This window comes from Belonocnema kinseyi, chromosome 4, assembly GCF_010883055.1.
Source record: "Belonocnema kinseyi isolate 2016_QV_RU_SX_M_011 chromosome 4, B_treatae_v1, whole genome shotgun sequence".
Taxonomy (NCBI): Eukaryota; Metazoa; Arthropoda; class Insecta; order Hymenoptera; family Cynipidae; genus Belonocnema; species Belonocnema kinseyi.
In genome coordinates, this window is record NC_046660.1 from 98,468,826 (window position 1) to 98,488,773 (window position 19,948).

Below are 19,948 nucleotides of genomic sequence, written 5' to 3' on the forward strand. Positions count from 1 at the left end.
CTGAAAAATCTCTATCCCATCCACACACTACTCCTTCCCCCTGCCGAGTGAGTCACGCCTACCCCGAAAGGGAAATGGCTTAATGGTGTAATAATAATAATAGCTTATTACTTTTTTGAAATAGCGCGCGAAGTCCTAAATTCAATCCCTACAAACCCAACCGAGTTGAGTCGAGTGGCTCTTCTCTCCGCTCCCGCGTGCCCCATCCCAAAGCCTTTCGTTTGTTTACGTTAGTTAAAGAGTCGAGGCAAGAAAATTCTGGCCGCAACCAGGTGCGTGGTTGCTGCGAATCATAATTTGTTGTCTTATTTTCGTTTTACAAGAACTAAAAAAAGAACACGTAGTACCCTAGAAGGATGGGGGGGCCAATTATTAGCCACGGTGGACACGTGGGGGGAGGAGGGGGACAAAAAGTGGCAAAAATTGAGCTACGTGGTTTATGGAAGCCCCCTTATAAAAAATACTTCAGCTAAAGCTCAATCGACGCAAAATTGAGTGAGCTTTTAAAGAAATTTCCAAAAATCTTTCTAACATCATTTTTCTCATACCTAGTAACTTTCTAAGACAAGCCTGATTGAAATCTGTTTTTCATACGTAGACACACAGTTTTCACCAGCAGTGTATGTACGTAATTATAAATTTAATTGAATAACTTTATATTTGAAGTCAGCACTTGACCGTTGTACAGAAAATTGTAATTGTTCTTAAAAAACGGATAAGCACTGATAAATCGACTGTCAGATGCTGAGCTTCCACTCTCCATTCTCCGGCCTCAGCTCTCGAGAACTTCTGCTTTTTCCACAAACGTTTTCATCCCGGGAAATAATAATCGCTCATGTCAGAAGAACTTCCGGCATTCGAGGATTTAATCGTGGTAGTTTCCCTTCCCTTAAAAGTCGCATGGAAGACAAACACACTTCGAAAGCAATTTGCGAGTCGCGCGACGGCTGTGAGCATAATTTCATTTTCTGACGATCCACCTGACCAACAAGTCGGAAGACTCGTCTACTCGTTGTTGATTTCGTGGTGAAATGATAAATTAAACGGCCCGCGATAGTGCTTTACCCCGCAAAACAAGTAGCTTAAAATGCAAACTTAGTAAAGTTTTGAACCTAATTGAGAAACTTTATCCATTATGTACAAAAGGGGTAGGATATACAACAATAAGATGATAAAAAGCAAATGCACGAAAGTTCATAGAAATCAAATTTACTCTGAATATTATTTCTTTACTAATAATATATTCGCATCTTTGGGAGATTCGAATTCAAATTGGAAAAAAATTGTTGTTATTAAATTATATTTTTGGTATAGGTAGCATTTCTTCCGTCCAAACAAGAAAAGTAGTAACTACATTGTGGATGATTCACCTGTCAACCTAACCGAAATTGGGATAACAAGGTACTCGTCCAAAATCTAGTTACGCCTTTTCTTGTTTGGACGGCAGATTTTTATGTGGGGAGAACAATTCAAGTATTAAATAATGTAGTCGAATGGTTTACTAATTATCAAATATTTTTCTGCCTCCGAGGTTTAAAATGATAATTCCAAATTCTTAAGTATTAATTTGGACTAAATTATACTTACATAAACGTACACAAACGTCTTTACTATAAGAATTGGAAAACATTTCACCCTTATATAATTGCTCATTAATCAAATTTAAAACTCATGAATGTTTCAAAAAGATTAAAATGATTAAAAAGTGCAATCAAATCAGGATTTAGTGTCGGTTTTGGAGCTAACGGTAACCATAAATCCAGTCTCGAAATTGTCAAGTTTGAAACAATTAACAACAACAACAAAAAAGACTATTAAATTTATATTTTTTCGACAATTTGTAATAATTATTGAAACTTTTGTTAGAACAATAATTCGAATTTAACAATTAAGAACCGATTAAACTGATTTACACAAAGTGCGGAAAATATCATAGATAACCTTCGTTGGAACCCTTTAAAGAATTACAATATTCGAACCTCTGTCAGTCAGCTACATCCATATAAAAATGCAAAACGGAACGAAAAAAAATTTCCAGAGCAGTAGGCTGATAACAGTTCTTCTAAAAGGAAGGAAGAGTAAAAGATAGAGGGGGCTTTAAGAGCGTTGAGGACACTGGAGCAGAGGGCGAGGGTAAGAAATTAGAAAGCTGGATGAGAGGGTTGTCGGATAAAAGTGAAGATCTATAGGAAGAGAGAGATTCAGGTAAATAGTAGACTTGATGGAACAGAAGGAGAAGGAGGAGGAGCAGTATGATGTAGATTTATGGGGAGGGGGTGAGGGAGATAAGTAGTATCAGTGGTGGAAAACGGTGAGACGGAGGGGTTGTGAATGTGAGAATGCTGGAGGAGAAAAGGTGTGGAGGGTAGTTGGGGGGCGGGGTTGTAATGGGAAACGGGGTAAATTGGGGTAAAGCGTATACGATGATGAAGAGATAGTGGGAGAAATACTAGAGTTGGCTTAGAGCAGGGTTCTTCAGCGAGGGGAAATTCAGCCGCAAATACTCATTTGAGAGATGTCTCGTTTCCACCACCACGAACCTCTGCTCTGCCGTAAGAGTAAGACGGAATTTTTCCGTGTTGAGTCAGGCGGCGTAGTGGTGGAAACGAGAATCTGGTAAATGAGTATTTGGGACCAAATTTCGCCTTGGGGGAGACCCCTTGCTTAGGCCTTAGAGGGTGATGGAGAGTAAGGGTCAGTGTTTGCGAAAGAAGAAGGGTACATAATGGATGGGGATGACGTTGTTGGACAAAATGGTGAACCTGAAGGGATCAGGGGTGTAAATTGAGTAATGGACAAAAGGTAAAGTATCGATAAGAGTAGCTGAGATGGGTAAAGGGGAAAAGTGTAAGAGGTGATGAAGGGAAGAAGGGTTAGGGTATAATAGCAGAAAAGATACATAGAGTTGGCTCAGAGGGTGATGCAGTGACAGAGTGTGGCATATGAGGCCTAGGGGGAAAGAGGAAAGGTTGTGTGATGGATAAGTGAGAGGTTCGTGTGGTAAAGGGAATGATTTGTGGGAGTGAAACAGGGAGTGAGAAGTAAAAGTGGTATGTGAGGTTGACATCTTGGAAGGGGTAAATTGTAGCAGCTGGGTTGGGCAGAGCAACTAAGTGTTATAAAGTTAACGCGTAAAAGGGAATGAGATATCAGTTATGGTGAGTGAGAGAAAAAGATCGACGTAGACATAAAAATCTTACTTCTAACAAAAAGTTGAATATCTTTTGTACCTTTCTTTACTATTTAGAGGAAAGGTTAAAACAAAGTTTTAGATAGTGAGTGTATTTTTCTGAGTGTATCTGTTCAAATTTCAAAATTTGAAATTTTCTTTTAAACTTTAGAGATTTTTGACAAAGTTTCTTACATATGGGTAGAAGACTTGCAAATTATACAAATGAAAATTTTAATTTCAATGGAAATTAGAAAACTTATAAATTTTTTAAAATTTGAAGAAAAACAAAATTTTGTCGAAATTAAACATGTCATATGGATAATTTTCAAGTTTTTTTGTTGTGCACCAAAAACTTGGACAACATTTTCTAAAACTCTTAACAAAATTTTAAAAATACTCTACATTTTTTAATTTTGTTTGGAAATACAGTAAGGCTTCATTATTCCGGCATTGGGTCAACCATAATTCCGGGTTATCCAAGGCAACGAACTTACCCGAGCACTCTGCAATAATCGAGGTGTATGCTCGGAAAATACAGAAAATCTCGAATAAAACAGACGAAGCCGGTATGCCTATGATCTTTTTTTAAGCCGTGTTAGTAACAATGCTTTATACACCAAAAGTTAAGCTGCGTTCATAAGTTGTTCACTTTTATGTGTTTATATGGTAAAATTTATTTCATTTCACCATTTCAATTACAGTGAACTTCAACTGATGTCACCGCTCGCCAATGTCCCCACGCGCCTAGTTCACCTGCCCCTATACGCACTTATTTCCGCGTGCGCAGTTACTTCACCCCCACCACGGTCCCTATGCGGGCTATAATATCACGCCCGCGAGAGGGGCTGACCAATTAAAAAAAGGGGCCCGACGAGCGGGACGTTTGAACTGAGTATTTCAATATGACGTCATAGGAATGCAGATAACTTTTTCGAGAAAATATTCGAAACGTAAACGTAACTCTTAGATGACATAATAGTGAAATTCTAAAGTGTAGAATGTATTTTCTCAGTCATATTCCATTCTTTTGTCGATTGATGACCTTTCAGTGTCCCACAATACAATCAACTGTCAGAAATTTGAGACGCGAGTACCCGACGTGATACACTAACCTCAAATTTTAGGTATTTTATTTCGTGTTACTGAAAGATAGAATTATCGAATATAGAAAATTTCTGATAGATTAAGGAATTTCATTTTAGTTTTTCGCTAGATATCAAATAAAATCAGAAATTGTCTCAGTTAAATTTTTCGATTAGATCAAGATTCAGAAAGTTAGAGCTTTTTCAAAATTTGAACAAAAATATTTTATGAGTTTTAGAAATTTTGGTCAAAGCTTTTGGTACCCGATAAAATGGTTCGAAGATTATCCTAATGACATTTTTAATTTTAAAAAAAATTTAAAAAGTTATATGCTTTACAACATTTCAAAAATTTTCTTTTCAAAAAATTGAATTTTTAAAAATAGATTAAGAAATAACAATCCAAATTTCTACTAGATATACAATATGTTTCGAAACTATTGTCATGGAATTCTTTAATTAGACCAACAATAAAAAAATTAAGATGATTTTAAAAGTCATGCAATTTTTGTTTTTAATACGTCCTTAAGTTTAAAGCGTTATTTTTAGTAGATTTTAAAAAGATTTAAAAATTATCTTGGTGAAATTTTTCAATTGGACTCAAGATGAAAATGTCATAGATTAACTAATCAAAGTAGTGTTTTCTTATAACTGAAGTTTGACCGAACGGAATCAAAGCTTATGTCTTAATGGCTCTATTCAGTAAATTAAAAACAAATGTAATTTTATTAACATTTTTTGAAAAACATACCTACTTCTTATGTGCTGTTTAATTTTATCTATACAGTTTTATTTTCGTAACATAGCTGGCTCTATAACCTGTTTATTGAGCACGAAGCGCTAGTGTCGCAAAGAGAATGTAATCGTCAAAGCCATAGGTGCTTTGAGAACGTTCTTTCAAAACAAATGAACAAAATTTCAGATCCAATTTATAAATGTAATTCTTCAGAATTTTAAATTACAGTTTTGTATTTAAGTTACAATATTGACATAATTTGAAAAAATGCAGTGCAAGCTAAAGCATTAAACTGCTGAACACAAACGACAAACTTCTTAACTTTCAGCTGCAGCTATACTAGACAAGACGGGAAGTATTGCAACCTCAAGTTACCTTCTGAGTACATACACTAAGTACTCTTCAAGCAAACGGATCTCCCTTAAAGAGGTCGTTGCGCAAACCTACAGTAAATTCAATTCTGCAGTAAATGTCTGTTGTTTCATAAACCTCTAGTGCCTAAAGGTACTCTCTATTAGTTCCCAATCGACTTTAAGTTTTATTCTGGATTTACTTTTGTCTAATCTCTTATTATCATTGAAAATAAAACACTATTCCCCTGCGTGTTGAAATGTTTTAGAAAATTATTGCATATTGAGTTCAAGAATATCTTAGAGTAGTTGGATGTTTCGCATATATTTCTTGGAAGTCTTCAAAATCATATAAAGAGAACTTCCATGAGATGAGCTTGTACGAAATTATCCAAGAACTGTCTTGAAAATCGTTTTACTTGGTTTCAAATCATCGAAAGTTAAAGGATGTGTTCTTGAAGGGAGATTCCTGTCGTTAGCATAATTCTGAAAGGTGATTTTGGCCTCCGAACTTTGCTGGAATGGTATCATCGCCGGATAGCGAACTGGTGTGATATAGTCATACTGCATGTATGATACGATCCAAGTTGAGTATTCAGTAGTTTTTGAATTAGTTAGAAGATCTTCAATAACTTTGCAGCTTTGAACTGCTCACAGCCTCGTAGGATTTTGTTTCCTTTTGCGATTATCGGATGCGCAGGTGCAAAGTACATATCCGGAATAGTAGATGTGCTCTGATTCAGAAACTCGTTGAATTCCTCAGATTACCTTCCCTTTGTGGAATCTGTTCGTGCAAGAACTTCATCTGATTTCAACGTCTTTCATCGAGAGGGATGAAATTGACAGATTTTTGAAAACTATAAACTAGTTAGGAATCATTTGAAAAAACGAATAAAAGTATTTAATAGAACGTATAAATTCAAATACTTCGCAAAATGTAATTTTCGAAATGCTCTGAAAATTGTATGAAGTCCAATTTGCATGTTAATTTTGATAAGCTATTTAAAAACTGGGAAAAGTGTAAACTTCTTTAACACACCGAAATTAGAATTCTGATCAAAAACTAATTGAGAGTGCTGTGGAGCAGAAAGATAAGAAGATCATTAAGGTTATTCAGGTTTTTAGGACTCGGAAGTGGCCCATAGCCGAAACTATAAACGGAATAAGATCGCTGATACGCAGAGGGCATTTGCAGTTACTGTAACTGCAATCGCTGGTGAATAGAAGGACAGTGTTTTCCTTCCTTTATTGTTACTCTTCTATATTTCCAAGGAAGTATAAAGAAAAAACTTATATAGAAATTTTACTATTGTATTACCTTGCCCACGAAATACACAATTTCCCGTTGAGTGTCTCAAAGATTTCCCAATGGAATTTTCAAACTTTATTTTAGCCCTATATCGTTCTGAGAACATTCTAATAACATATTTGAAAGTATTGTCAGTTGGCTATAGATGCTTAACAGAGTTATCATTAAACGTTCTTTCCCAAAATTATCAACAAGTCTCCCTTATTTTAAATAATATATTTCAAAATCTTAGTATAATGTTCCAAAACACGATAGCTCATGTTCTAATGAAACACATAATCATTTCGTGATTTCGTTTTCCAACTTGCGTGCTTTAATATCGTCTCTAAGATGCCGTAATTGGATAGTATACCGAATTCCCCCATTCGCCGAAAGTAATTATGTTGTATAAATGTACGAGGGCTCCTTTACTTTTGCAAATCTTAAAAACGATTTATTTCCTCATTCTTATTCCTAAAAATATATCCCAGTCTACATAAACCATAATGAGAAAAACTAATTCATATCACGTGATATTCTAATAAAAAATAGAAGATTAAATTAACTTTCTTGTTAAATTAAAAATTGTAAAATTTTAAACTGAATGTTTTAAATTACATCATCAAAAATTAAATAAAAAAGTATTATCAAATAAAAGTTTAAGATTATTACAATTATTTAAAAAAATGAAATTTAAACGAAAACAATTTAAAATGTGAAGATAGTAAATTGCAAATGTCGAAACCAAAATGAATAATTGAGGTGTTTTTGACAAGTAAACAGTTTTTTATGTTTTATTTTGAAAAAAAAGAAATTGTTCCCGAAATCTTTTAAACGATATTTGAAATGTTTTATTTTTTTATTTTGAGACTATTTTAGGTATATTAAAGTACCCAGACACTTTTCAAGTGAGCCAAATCTACATTTTCGACAAAATTAATGAAGATTGACATTTTCATTTATATTTGAAGTACGGTACTTGCAATATTTTATTTTTATGAGTATATCTTAAATATTTCTATCTGTTTATAAAATTTATCAATAAGAGAAAGGCATACCGTATTTATACCTGTTTTTTAATATTAAGTTTAAAGAGATTTTAATTTTTTTCAGAGCAAGCTCAGTGTACTTTTTCTCCACAGGGAGCGAAATTGGGGCGTTAGAGGTGTATAACGAAAATGACCGTGAATTACCATAATTTACCAAAATTATGAAAAAGTTAAAAAAATTCTAAAAATCCTATTAAAATGAAAATAAAATTTCAAAAATCCCTCCATATGAGTAGAAACCGTGTCTGTCTTCCGATTGTGTCTGAAACCACGCATTTTTTATAATAAATATAATATATGCACAAAATAGCAAGGGTTTTTTTACAATTCATGTATCCTTTTAATACTCGTTTTCGCTTCGCCCTCGACTCGTGCTCGCTCACATATGAATCGTGCGAAAAAAATTACACTAGTCGAAAAAGTCCCACTTCTCCCCTTTAGTGTTTAATATAATATTTCGTAAGCCGCAAGAAAGAAAATAGTGTATCTTCAAACAAATAACGATGCACTATATGATCTCATGTAGTCACTGGGTTTATTTTTCTATAATGCTATTTTACGCGTCTTTTGTTCCCTTGAATGTCAGTTTTGCAGATAAAAGGGAAATAGTAGTATACGTATTACATCGTATTACATCATAAGTAGTTTGCAAGTCGATATACAAACAATTAGATCCACGTGAAAATACGTTTGCAACATTACGAGTGATGTACGATATTTATTCGATATCAGCACCTTATGAGACTGCAGGATCGTCTTAAAAATCAGCCGTGAAAACATACGAGTGACGTGGCTGTAATCTGCTTGGGCCGTGATTGGTAATCTCCCATAGCGCGCAGTTTTAAATATGGTTCGGTTCGAAGCTAGAATGCCATCTGGTGTCATTATTTTTGACTTTTTGGCCGTTTTTGGAACTATTTACGTGTCAGCTTTTCGCTTTTAAAACTAATTACATGTCACCATCATAACACTGAAAAAGACTGGTGTTAAATTTGTTGCAGCTTAAATTTCATTGGTCTCCCAATGAGCATTTGAAACAATTTTTAAGTCTCAAATGTATTCCTCTGAACGAAGGTGCACATCTGGACATCTAGGGGAAAGTATAATTTGGATTCAGAATTTTGGCATAATGTCGAGAGTTGTGGAGTGCTGAACTGCGCTGCCAGTCACCTGAACACCTCTCAAACCAACTATTGGCATTGCGATATTAGACTAAATAATTGTTAATAAGGAAACTAATTGAAACAATATTTGCCTGATTTCCAACTTTCTTTCATTTAACAGTGTGTACTAGTCAATTAGAATAAAATGATAACTTCCTAATGCAACTGCCAAATGTTAGGTTAGTCATGACCGGCGATATTTAAACTAAAGCCGGGATGTGTAGAAAAAGTCATGACCGTCTACATATACAATTAAGTATTTTCACTTCAACCACCAGCTAACTTCACTTTTTTCAATACAGAAAATCTAGATGATATTTCTTCGAACGAACAGGCATGTAGGTTTTGACTAACCTAAAATTTGGATATTATATCTCGCCAAGTACAATTTTTATTCCAAGACACTAATAGTCACTGGTAAATCGGAGGTAATGAAAAGTTAGGTAATTATAATTATAACTTACCTGCTTATCAACATCTATTTCAGCCAAATAACGCCCGGCAAAATCATCTTGACAGGTAACTGACAATTTGTCGACAACATTTCACGTTGCTCTGGATGAGAAAAAACAGTGTCTAAATGATGCTTTTTCCCTAGATTTTCCGAATGAATATTATATCCAGTTACCAAAACCTTCGTTAAAGTTTCTCCTTCAAAAAATATATTATCCCATTGAGAGAAGGCGATAAAAAGTTCAAAGCTTGTGGAGGGTCGAACCACAGCTGTGACTCGGTGAACTGGAAGGATCACCTAAAATGGTCGAGAATTCTCGATCATGCCCTGATCGATAGCTGATAATTAAGCGAGGGGTATAGGGTTACTTCTAGGAGGTTGCTTCAGGGTTAGTGCGGATTGGGGAGGGCAGGGTGAATCCATTGTGATTAAATTCCAGGGTTTGGAATACTATACAAAGGGGGCAGGGGAAAACACAGTGAAATTGATCCTCCACGGACATAATGACAGTCAGCCTCCTAATGTAAATTCAGAATTTGACAGATCCAGAAATGCAAAATAAGTATTATACGCATTAATATTTGATCCAACACACAGAAAAACACAGTGCGAATGAAGCACCAATTTCAGTGTACAATATACCTGCAACAAAAATGACCCTTGCGATGTGAATGCTACACAGACATGTAGGTTGCAGAGTCTCGATTATTTGGGGTACGAAGTTCCGGTCACTTGGGGTACGAAGTGTCTGCTTCTCGGGGTACGAAATAAAAAACGTCATTCGACGCATAATCATCTTGCTCTTGACTTCTTAAAATACTTTTTAATATTTGAAATAGCCATGCCTGAATTCATTGTTTTTTATTTTGTTCATACCTACGATTTTCCAAATAATGCAAAGATCCAGATTAGAGAGAAGGTGGCTTGGCTCGCTCGTCGCGTAGGGCATGTAAAAAATTTCAGTTGCGATTAATTAATTTGAAGAGTTAATGTGTGTAACAATATTGTGTAACGTGTTTTGAGGTGGTCTTATTTCGTAAGCTCATAAACTTTAAATATTAAAGTTGAATCGTTTTCGTTGATTCAAATTGACCCGAGTCCCCAGTTAATCTTTGGAGTAAATTAATAAAATTGACTTTTCCTACCCCACCTACTATCGGCGAGAAAACTATAGGCATCTGCCTTTGAAGCTTAACTCAGTCAAAAAAGAATGCTAGCACAACAAAAAAAAACAGTCATAAAAGCTGAAAGTGTTTTACGTTAATAAGCTTGAAGACGTTTATGTAAAAAAATTGTTGTGCTTAGCAGACGGAAAAATGTAAAAAAAAGTAAGGATTTTCGGGTACATTTAAGAACAGTCAAGTTTGGAGCATTATTTTTTATACAAGGGGAGATGCGAAATATTTGAAAAATTTCATGAGTATGAGGAAAACTATTGTAAACCAGTTGCAGTTGATATATTTAAAAAATAATAAAAAAATTTTGCTTTAAAGTACAAAAATGTGCAACTATATTATCTTCAGTTCTGATACGGATATTAAAGCGATTTAAACTGCAAACTGTAATGCCTACTCTCTGCATTTATTTTCAATCGCCCAGAAGGATGTGATAGTTTTATTTTTTGTGAAAATCGCGATATTTTGAGACATTTTTTTGTTGGAAAACAAGAGACAGAAAGCAGGGGTGGGGGGCAGATGCCATCCAAGCATTCAGAACCAGGGGTCAAAGAATGGCACCAGCGGTCGGCACTAAAACAAAAAAGGGCCCCCCTGCTTTCTGTCACTTGTTTTCCAACAAAAAAAAATGTCTAGAAATATCGCGATTTTCACAAAAAATAAGACTATCAAATCCTTCCGGGTGATTGAAAATAAATACAGAGCCTATCCATTATAGTTTGCATTTTGAATCGCGTTAATATCTGTATTAGAACTGAAGATAATATAGTTGCACATTTTTGTACTTTAAAGCAAAATTTTGTATTATTTTTTAAATTTCTCAACTGCAACTGGTTCACAACAGTTTTCCTCATACTCATGAATTTTTTCAAATTTTTCCCATCGCCCCCTATATAAGAAATAATGCTCTAAACTTGACTGTTCTTAAATATACCCGAAAATCCTTACTTCTTTTGACATTTTTCAGTCTGCTAAGCACAAAATGTTTTTTACATAAACGTCTACAAGCTCATTAACGTAGAATACTTTCAGCTTTTAAATGACTGTTTTTTTGTTGCGCTAGCATTTTTTTTGACTGAGTTGTTAAGCATGCCTATAGTTTTCTCGCCGATAGTAGTCGGTATTTCGTACCCCACGCACTCGACATGTCGTACCCCAAGTTCGAGAGATATCTGCATCACTATCAAGGTACAGTAAACACCGTTATAATTTTACCTGCAACAAAATATGCCCACAAGTTTTTACTGTGAACACTTCAATATAGAAACATAAATTCTTATAAATATTATTCAAATATGCAATGTTATTAATTTTTAATTTTAGAAGATCCGTTTCAACTTAAAAGACTTGAAAATTGGAAATATTTTTACATTCCTTTTTTGTCAAAAATGTAATTTTAAATTAATTTCTTTTTATATAGGGAGACGTGTAATTTTTGCCATGTTGTATATTATCGTACTGTAATTATCTTTTTACCGTTTTATACTCCACATGAGTGTATCCTCAATCACCTCATCCTCCAGAATTTCATAGCATGATTCGTGAAACTCGATCTGTTATGTATAGCATTAACGTCACGGTATTAAATGGGTTAGTCCATTTGAGATTACGATATGGGATATAGAGCTAACACTCAATCGCGTATGGAGCCATATACTACAGAAATAATTACAGATATCATGAGTTGTGTAGATGTAATTTTACCAGAGAGAAAATAATCATCACAGGATCAAGCTTATATTTCCTTTAAGTGAGCTATTTACACTGCAATGAAACGGTCTATAGCATTCATAATTTATTCGGCTACTTTTAAAGTTCCATAGATAATACTTCATTGTTTTTAAACTGCTGCAATAATGTAATCAATTTTCTTTGTCGAAATTTACTCGATTCCGATTTTAATAAAAAAAATTTTAACTCTTCAAATTTGAAAGTACTCAATCACGAATCATTGAGTTTCAAGTGTTCAACGTGGATCGATTCAAATTTATAATCCTTCAGATTGGCAGCCAATTTGCAAATTTATTTTACTTTATTGACAGACAATTTTAAATCGCTTGAGTTTGAAAGCTTGAAGTTGAGAATAATCACCATTAGGTCTTTTAATTTGGAAATGTTCGATTTAGAATGTGTTTAATTTAGAAAGTCTTAAATTTAGAGAGCAATTTATATACTTTGGCATCAGAAATTTGAAGGTGCAGTTTAATTTTACGCATATCCTAATTATTTTCAATTTTTTAATATTAAAAGCCTTGAATTTACAACGCTTCAATTTTAGAATTTTGGAATTTGAAGTTGATAAATATTAGACTCTTCAATTACAAATTGTTGCATTTTGAATACCTACTCTATCTATTATTGTAATTTTTAAATGCTTCAATTGTAAAAATTTAATTTTAAAGATTTTCAATGAGAAATAATATAATTTCTAAATTCTATAATTTACGAAATTACAAATAATTACATTCCGTGTACACTGTTAGACAATTCTTGAAAAATTAAGCACTTTTAAATTATACACGTTACTGAAAATTTATTCATATAGATCCTTTTTATCCTATTTTTAGTATGTTAAATTAGTATTTTTAATTAAAAGATAGAATAGATAGAATACAAAATCTCGAACTAATGTATAAAACTAAATACATGCACCTACAACGTCAAAAAACTTTACCAAGGAGACATCTAATGTAAATCAATTCATTCTTTAAACTGAAATTAATTTTTAAAGTGGAATCTAAAACGAGCATACTTTGAAATTGTCATGTTTGAATTTTAATGCACAGTACGCACCAAATGTAATGTAATTGAGTGGAATAAACTGCCAACACGTGGGTATTAAAATTCAGTCCAATTTTATCAAACACAATTTAATTAGTTTCAAAGGCCTGTAATTTAAAAGCCTTGAATGATTATTTTTCTAATTAAAATTCAAATCCTTTGTAAAAAGGATGCTTTTCTTTGGTATAGTGTTACGTATAGGGGAATTTTCAAACTGACATTTCGAAAAACCGCGTTTCAAGAAAAACATATCTAAAGTTAACGAGGTTCATAAGCGTACGAGTTATATTTTTCTATTTGACATACCCATTTGCACATTTCAAATTGAACCTTTTTGTATAGTAAAAGAACTGAATTGTCTCATTTTAAATTTTATCTTGTGACATCCAAAATTCAACATTAAATAAATCTATGTTAATTCTGTAAAGTTATGTGTGAATTTTAAAAAATTCTCAAATATATATTTTTTTTCATTCGAAATATTGATTTTTTATAAAAATTTAACTTTTCGAGTGAAAAAAATGAATCATTGCCCTACATAATAAAGAAGACCGTATGAACAAATAACATTCTTTCTTGTAACAATCCGCTCTACAATTGAAACGCGGTCGCAGAAAGTATGTCCGGATGTCGTCAGATTTTTGAAAAAAGTAAGGACAGAAGGTTATTTAGGAAAAATTCCGTTTGGAACTTACCGATATGATAAGGAATCAACGAGGATTCAGTGTTTCCATTGTACATTTGGTAAGCGCGATTTGTCGACGCAAACACGGTGACTCTTCTGACATTCAACACACTAAGTGCGACAGGACTCGATTCCAAAAGAGACAGAAACTGTAACAAAGAACGAAAAACATTAAGAAACTTTAACAAAACAGATTGTATATAAAAATATATATAAAAAAGTAATTAACTCATTAGTAGTTTTTAACATCGAGTTTCGATAATGGACTAGATCAGCGAATCGGTTATTAGCTAATGAAGCGTCGCTATTCACCCCGTAAATAATTTATAATCGACAGAAATGCACAAAACGCAAGATACAGGCATACATATAAGATCGCCCTCGGCAGTCCAGAGAGGTGAAGAAGTTTTCGAGGGATTCACCAGCGAAAACTCACAAAGGAAGACCGTTAATTATCAACGTGTAATTAGACTGTGGAAAAAATACGCTGATCCACTAGAGGGTATTATCCACTTTGAGTTGTCCCTCTTGAATAAGTAAGAATATAAAAGGGAAGACAATCTACCTGGATCAAAGGAAAATACCGCTTATATATTGGCTAAAGTTTCATAGTCTTTGATCCGTTCTAAAAAACTTTTCATGGTTCTTGAGTCAAATCTTGTTGAATGCAAATTTAATCAATTTTTTACATTTATTAATTATTTACCAATCAACTGTATTATTATGTAAAATATCCCAGTATTCAGTCAAATCTTCAGATCTCTGACTACAGATTTTTAAATAATTATGGATAAAAATATACTTTTTTATTTCAAAATTACACCTTAAGCCATATTAAAAGTGTGATTGTGATTTTCAAACGGCAGGTTTAATTTTTTGACAAAATAAATTTTTAAATACTTATTAACCTCCTTCGCTTATGACGCTTTACCATGAACAATAACTGCTTATTTTATAAACATATTGACAAACAAATTAACTACTTGTCTACGAAGGGAATATTGTTTTTTGTTATGAAATTGACAGAGACTCAGTAAGGACCTTATTTATTAGAATACTTTATCAGGTGACAATATTGGTTATTTATTTAAATAAATTTGATGAATAGATAAAGATTTTCGTGAACTCTCAACCAGCAGATTTAGTTTTTTTAAAAGAAAAAGTGCTACCTTCATCATACTTTATCAATGAATAATACTTTTTATTTTATAAAAATATATACGCAATAATAAATCATTAAAATAATTAATAAGTTCACAACTTGACTACTTTCTACGAAATCGATATGGTTTTTTACGGAATCGACTGCCAATGTCATTTTTGAATACGCTTTTGCCTCTATCTTCTGGATGTAGCGGTCTTTCAACCTTCACTCCGTGTTTATATTTTTTTTACATAAAATTCATTTAAATGCATAACAAAGTCTTCTAATGAAGAAGTTTTATGAAACTGTGGCATTGGATTTGATAAAAATACGACATCCGTTTTTTTGCTAGCGTTCAAGCAGGAAATTTCTTTACAAAATTGTAAATAAAATAGACAATTTTCATTGCTGGATAAATTATGATTCGCGAAGGATTTTTTCAAGTTTTTTCAATTTGATCCATTTTAATAATTTTAGAAAAATTATCAATGTTTTTGAAGTAATGAAACGTTTCGAAGCTGCAATGGCTAAAATATGCATTTGTTTATTTAATTTAATTTAAAAATTATTAATTACTTTTGATTCAAAAGAAATGAAAAACTGAGCATTGTTCGTACGTACATCTGGAATAAAAAATTGGAAAATAGAGTCTCCAAGCATTATTAATCTTGCAATAGCACTCCCCTCATTACTTTGTTGATATAAAAATAAAAATAAATTTTCAAATGGTGTAGCTTTCTGGATATTATTTGTAAGAAGTGTCTACTGATATTATAATGGGCTATATAATCATAAGTTTGGCGGCGGGCTTGCGGATTTCAAATTCATGATTGAATACTTGTGTTTAGAATGTTGATATTATAATATTTTTTTCATTGTTAAGATACAAATTAGAATTAAAAAAAGTTTGTACAACAAAATTAAAAATCTTCATATTTCATTTATGAGATTGTTTATAGGCATATTCAATTTCAAGCGCTTAAGATTCAAACATGTAAAATTACAGAAGCATTTGATCTCCCATGGGCATGGGGGGTGGGGGACGTCCCGCCTGGGATATTCGTCTGAAAAGCTAGACGACTAGATACTTCGCGTAAAATAGTTCAATTTTGCTATACCTTTTGTTATCGCCCCAGGCCAAAAAGTGATATATAGTTCATACAAAGTGAACAAGACACTGATATTTTGCATCCGTTTCATACATAAAAATGTATAAAGCATATTAAGAATATCATTGCCTTTCCACTATGTCTAACTTTCTCATCTGGGGTACTTATAATTAATATCTTAAAACTCATATTTAGAGTTCTATTAAAGATGAATAGAGAATGTAATGTTGCAACTCGTAAATATTGCTTGATAAAGTTACAAATTGGTGGTCATCTTTAGGTCATCCAAACTGATAAAATGGAGGGGGAAGAGGCTGACTATTTTAAAGTTAGCAAATAAGGCATTCTTTAACCTACAGGTTACGGTTATTATTATTATTACACCATTAAGCCATTTCTGTTTCGGGATAGACGTGACTCAATAGGTGGGGAAGGCAGCAATGTGAGGAAGGGCTTATAGAATTTTTAGATTGATCTAAAATTATCGTGTTATTTATTTAAATAACACGTTCGTTCCGCAACACTACTCCGACCCAGGTTGCTAATCAATCTCTCTAGCAATCACCCCAAGTGAAGATCCTCATAAGGTCGACATATGAGGTTCCCCAGTTGGCTCCATGAGTATCCAAGGTTTTTTGGTTTCAGGCGTCATTCACTCTACTGACACTCTTTTTATCGAGGAGCTGGTCACTGAGATTTCAGGTGACTCCCGGACTTACGAAAGACCCTCCAGAGGTTAGTAGGAGTCTCCAAATTCTATTGCGTTGTTCCTTTGTTAGTTCCAGTTAGTCTCAGGAAGTCTCAATGCGTCACGAAAAGTCTCACTCCAGCCAGCTGGTTCAGCTAAATCACTGTCGGAAAGATTCGTAACTCTGTCGGGAACACTCGGGAGATCTGTTTCAAGTACCGCGCGATTAACTTTTCGAGGGATTCTCGTGGTAAGTCACGAGAAATCTGGAATTAGTCCGAGGGAGGTCTCTACGAAATTTTTGTTATTCCGGTGGCAGCCATGGTTAGTCTGACTTCCTGCTTTTTGAGTGACCAGCCCTTCGCTTTTTATTAAATATTTACCGCCTTCTTATGCCTCTTCTAACTAGGGTCTCATTCACACATTCTAACCATTCTTTCCGGGGTCTGCCTCTTGGTAGGCTGCAATTTACTTTACCTTGATGCACTTGTTTAAATTTCGAAATATATGAATGTGATAAGATCTTTGGCATTTTATCTCAAAAAGAACAATTTTGGGTAAAAAAAACTAGTGTAAATAAAAAAAAATCTACAACGCAATTAAAATTATCTTCTAATTTTGAAACAAAAATGCATAGATTTCGCGTTAATTTTATTACTAAGATATAATTAATTTATGTATACAGCAAATACTACTTCATTCTATTGCTTTCAAAATAAAAAATTATTGTATTTGTTTTACACGTAAGTGGAAGAAAGTAATGTATTATTATTATGTATTATTATTAATGTATTATTAGTATGTATTGTTATGTACGAGTTTCATTGTTTTATTAAGTATAGGAGTAAAATTTATATGAATGAGATGGGCAATTCACTTGTAACTTTAAAATCATTTAACCACATTCACAAATGCCATTTTACGAGTTCGTCGATGAGTGGGCGGACATGGAGGAGATGTATTCATCGAGATGGCACTTCTAATTATTTTTCATGGTTACAGCTGGAGGACCAATTGATTCTGTAATTAAATTAATTGACAGTCAACTACTGCCTGAGGGCGTTGCCTACTCAGATTTAAGCCTCTGTAACTCTCTGTAATTTCTAAAATAAAAATGTAGAGGAAGTCATTCTAAATACATTTTTCCCTATTAAGTTTCTCAGTTGCAACAAATGATTGCAATTAATCTTTTCTTTTGAAGTAGGGAGTATATATAATTTTTATCTAAATTGGCATCTGAGTATTTGATTAGAGAGCGGAATTTGTAATCAGGGATCTAAACGAAATTAAGGGGCATTTTTCTAATTTTTTTTCTAATTATTTCTAAAAATTTTAAATAATTATGTACCAGGAAGTAATGTAGGTATGGAGGCACATTTTGAAACCTAGGTGGCCTTTTAGTTTTATTTTAAGAGATATCAAAGAACGAAAAACATTTATGAAACACATTGTGCTGACGTAGCTACATTTTTTCACTACTTTTACATACGTAGCTTAATTTAAAGCCAAATTATTTTGTATTTACATAAATATATGAAAATACCGAAAAATCCCTCTATAATTTCGTTCCGCAATCCACATCGTTGAAGCTAGCGAATACTTCATTTTGTAATATTCAATACCATCATTCTTTGCAGTTTTCGATATTACGCTCACAATTTCTCGAGCAATTTCTAGCAAACCGTGCAGAAAACCGTCCGGCATAGGTTTTCTCGAAAAGCATGTGAAGTGATCGCAGTTTTATGGTCGCAGTCTGCAGTGACTACGAAAGGACAGAAATTTTATGTCTTGGAACTTGAAAATATCATTTACACAGTAAAAAGCCCAAGATACAGGAATCTTCAAAGAATATGTCCAGAATTTTATTTCCTGCTATTTTAATCCATTTTTAAATCAAAATAATCCTTCTCTGAAATATAAAGTACTCCGCACCACAAAAAATAAAATTAATCTTACATTCTCTCCCTAACTGTTGCTAAATTAAATCCGATTATTATTTCTAATAAGGAAACATGTTTCTCTCGTCTCTTTTTTTCCGTTTTGATAACGTTCAAATCAATGTGCTCACCAACACAATGCAAGATTCGTGTTGATTATTTCGGGTCATGGCATATCTCAATTATAGTAGATAGTACTCTTCTCTCAGGTAACAAAAGCTAAGTAGGACTAGATACCTACAAAGGATATATTATCACTTATAATGAAAGGTTATCTCTGTATAATGATAAGCCTTTGCCTACGATCAGCTTGTGCATGTGGCGTCAATGAAGAGCCACAAATGCGGGTTAGTTTCGCGACTGTGCTTGTGAAAGGCGAAACTCACACTCCTCTTCTAAATGACCATCTTGTTAATATACTGTTGGAACACATTCAGAACAAGGTAATACGTGTATCAAATAGGGAAAATGGTGCTAAGTGATCGACATATAATTAACACGTACACTCAGATGCTCTTCATTACAACTATATAAGAAAGTTATTTTATGCTTCATTATTTATTAGAAACAGTTTTCAAATATATTTTGTAATCGTGAAACTAACTCGTATTTTTGTATAAGGTCTATTAAAACAAGGAATGGTTTGTGGTGCAAGAGTGTGAATAATGAATTTTCGATTATTTTAAAAATTCATTAGTCAACATTTGCAAAATGAAAATAAAGAGATTTGTGTGTAAAAATAGCTTCCCTACCTGTGAGTACCATTGCAATTTTTTTAATGACGAAGGATAATATTTTTCTTTAATTTGACCGTAACGACTTACAAACTCTACGAATAAATCCTTATTTCTCTCACCAACCTTTTTTCAAACGAAAAATTGTTTCCACTTATCACACTCTCCTTTTGTTCTCTTTATATTCATTACTTCTGTTTCCACGGAATTTGTATTAAAAATCAAACTTTGCTCTCCACTTCTTCGAAAACTGTTTTTTAACAAATAACTATAATGTGCATTAACTTCTGAATTTAGGTGTACAAAAATTAAAAATTGATAATAGTTTTAATCTTAAATTAAATAGCTTACATGCCAAATTATACAATTTTCAAATTTAGATTCTGAGACTTTAGGAAACT

The 19,948-nt window shown here is 33.2% G+C and overlaps 1 protein-coding gene across 7 annotated transcripts in view; it reads right to left on the reverse strand.

Moving 5' to 3' along the window:
- The window catches only part of LOC117170553 (fasciclin-1), a 492,646-nt gene that overhangs the window by 171,093 nt on the left and 301,605 nt on the right, over positions 1 to 19,948 (reverse strand). For 6 of the 7 annotated variants that reach the window (XM_033357372.1, XM_033357371.1, XM_033357376.1 and 3 more), the window contains exon 2: positions 13,946 to 14,084. In XM_033357372.1, coding sequence (XP_033213263.1) covers positions 13,946 to 14,084 — 139 coding nt within the window. Of the gene's footprint in view, positions 1 to 13,945; positions 14,085 to 14,164; positions 14,268 to 19,948 lie in introns of those variants that run through there. The other variant, XM_033357377.1, reaches the window with a different exon arrangement.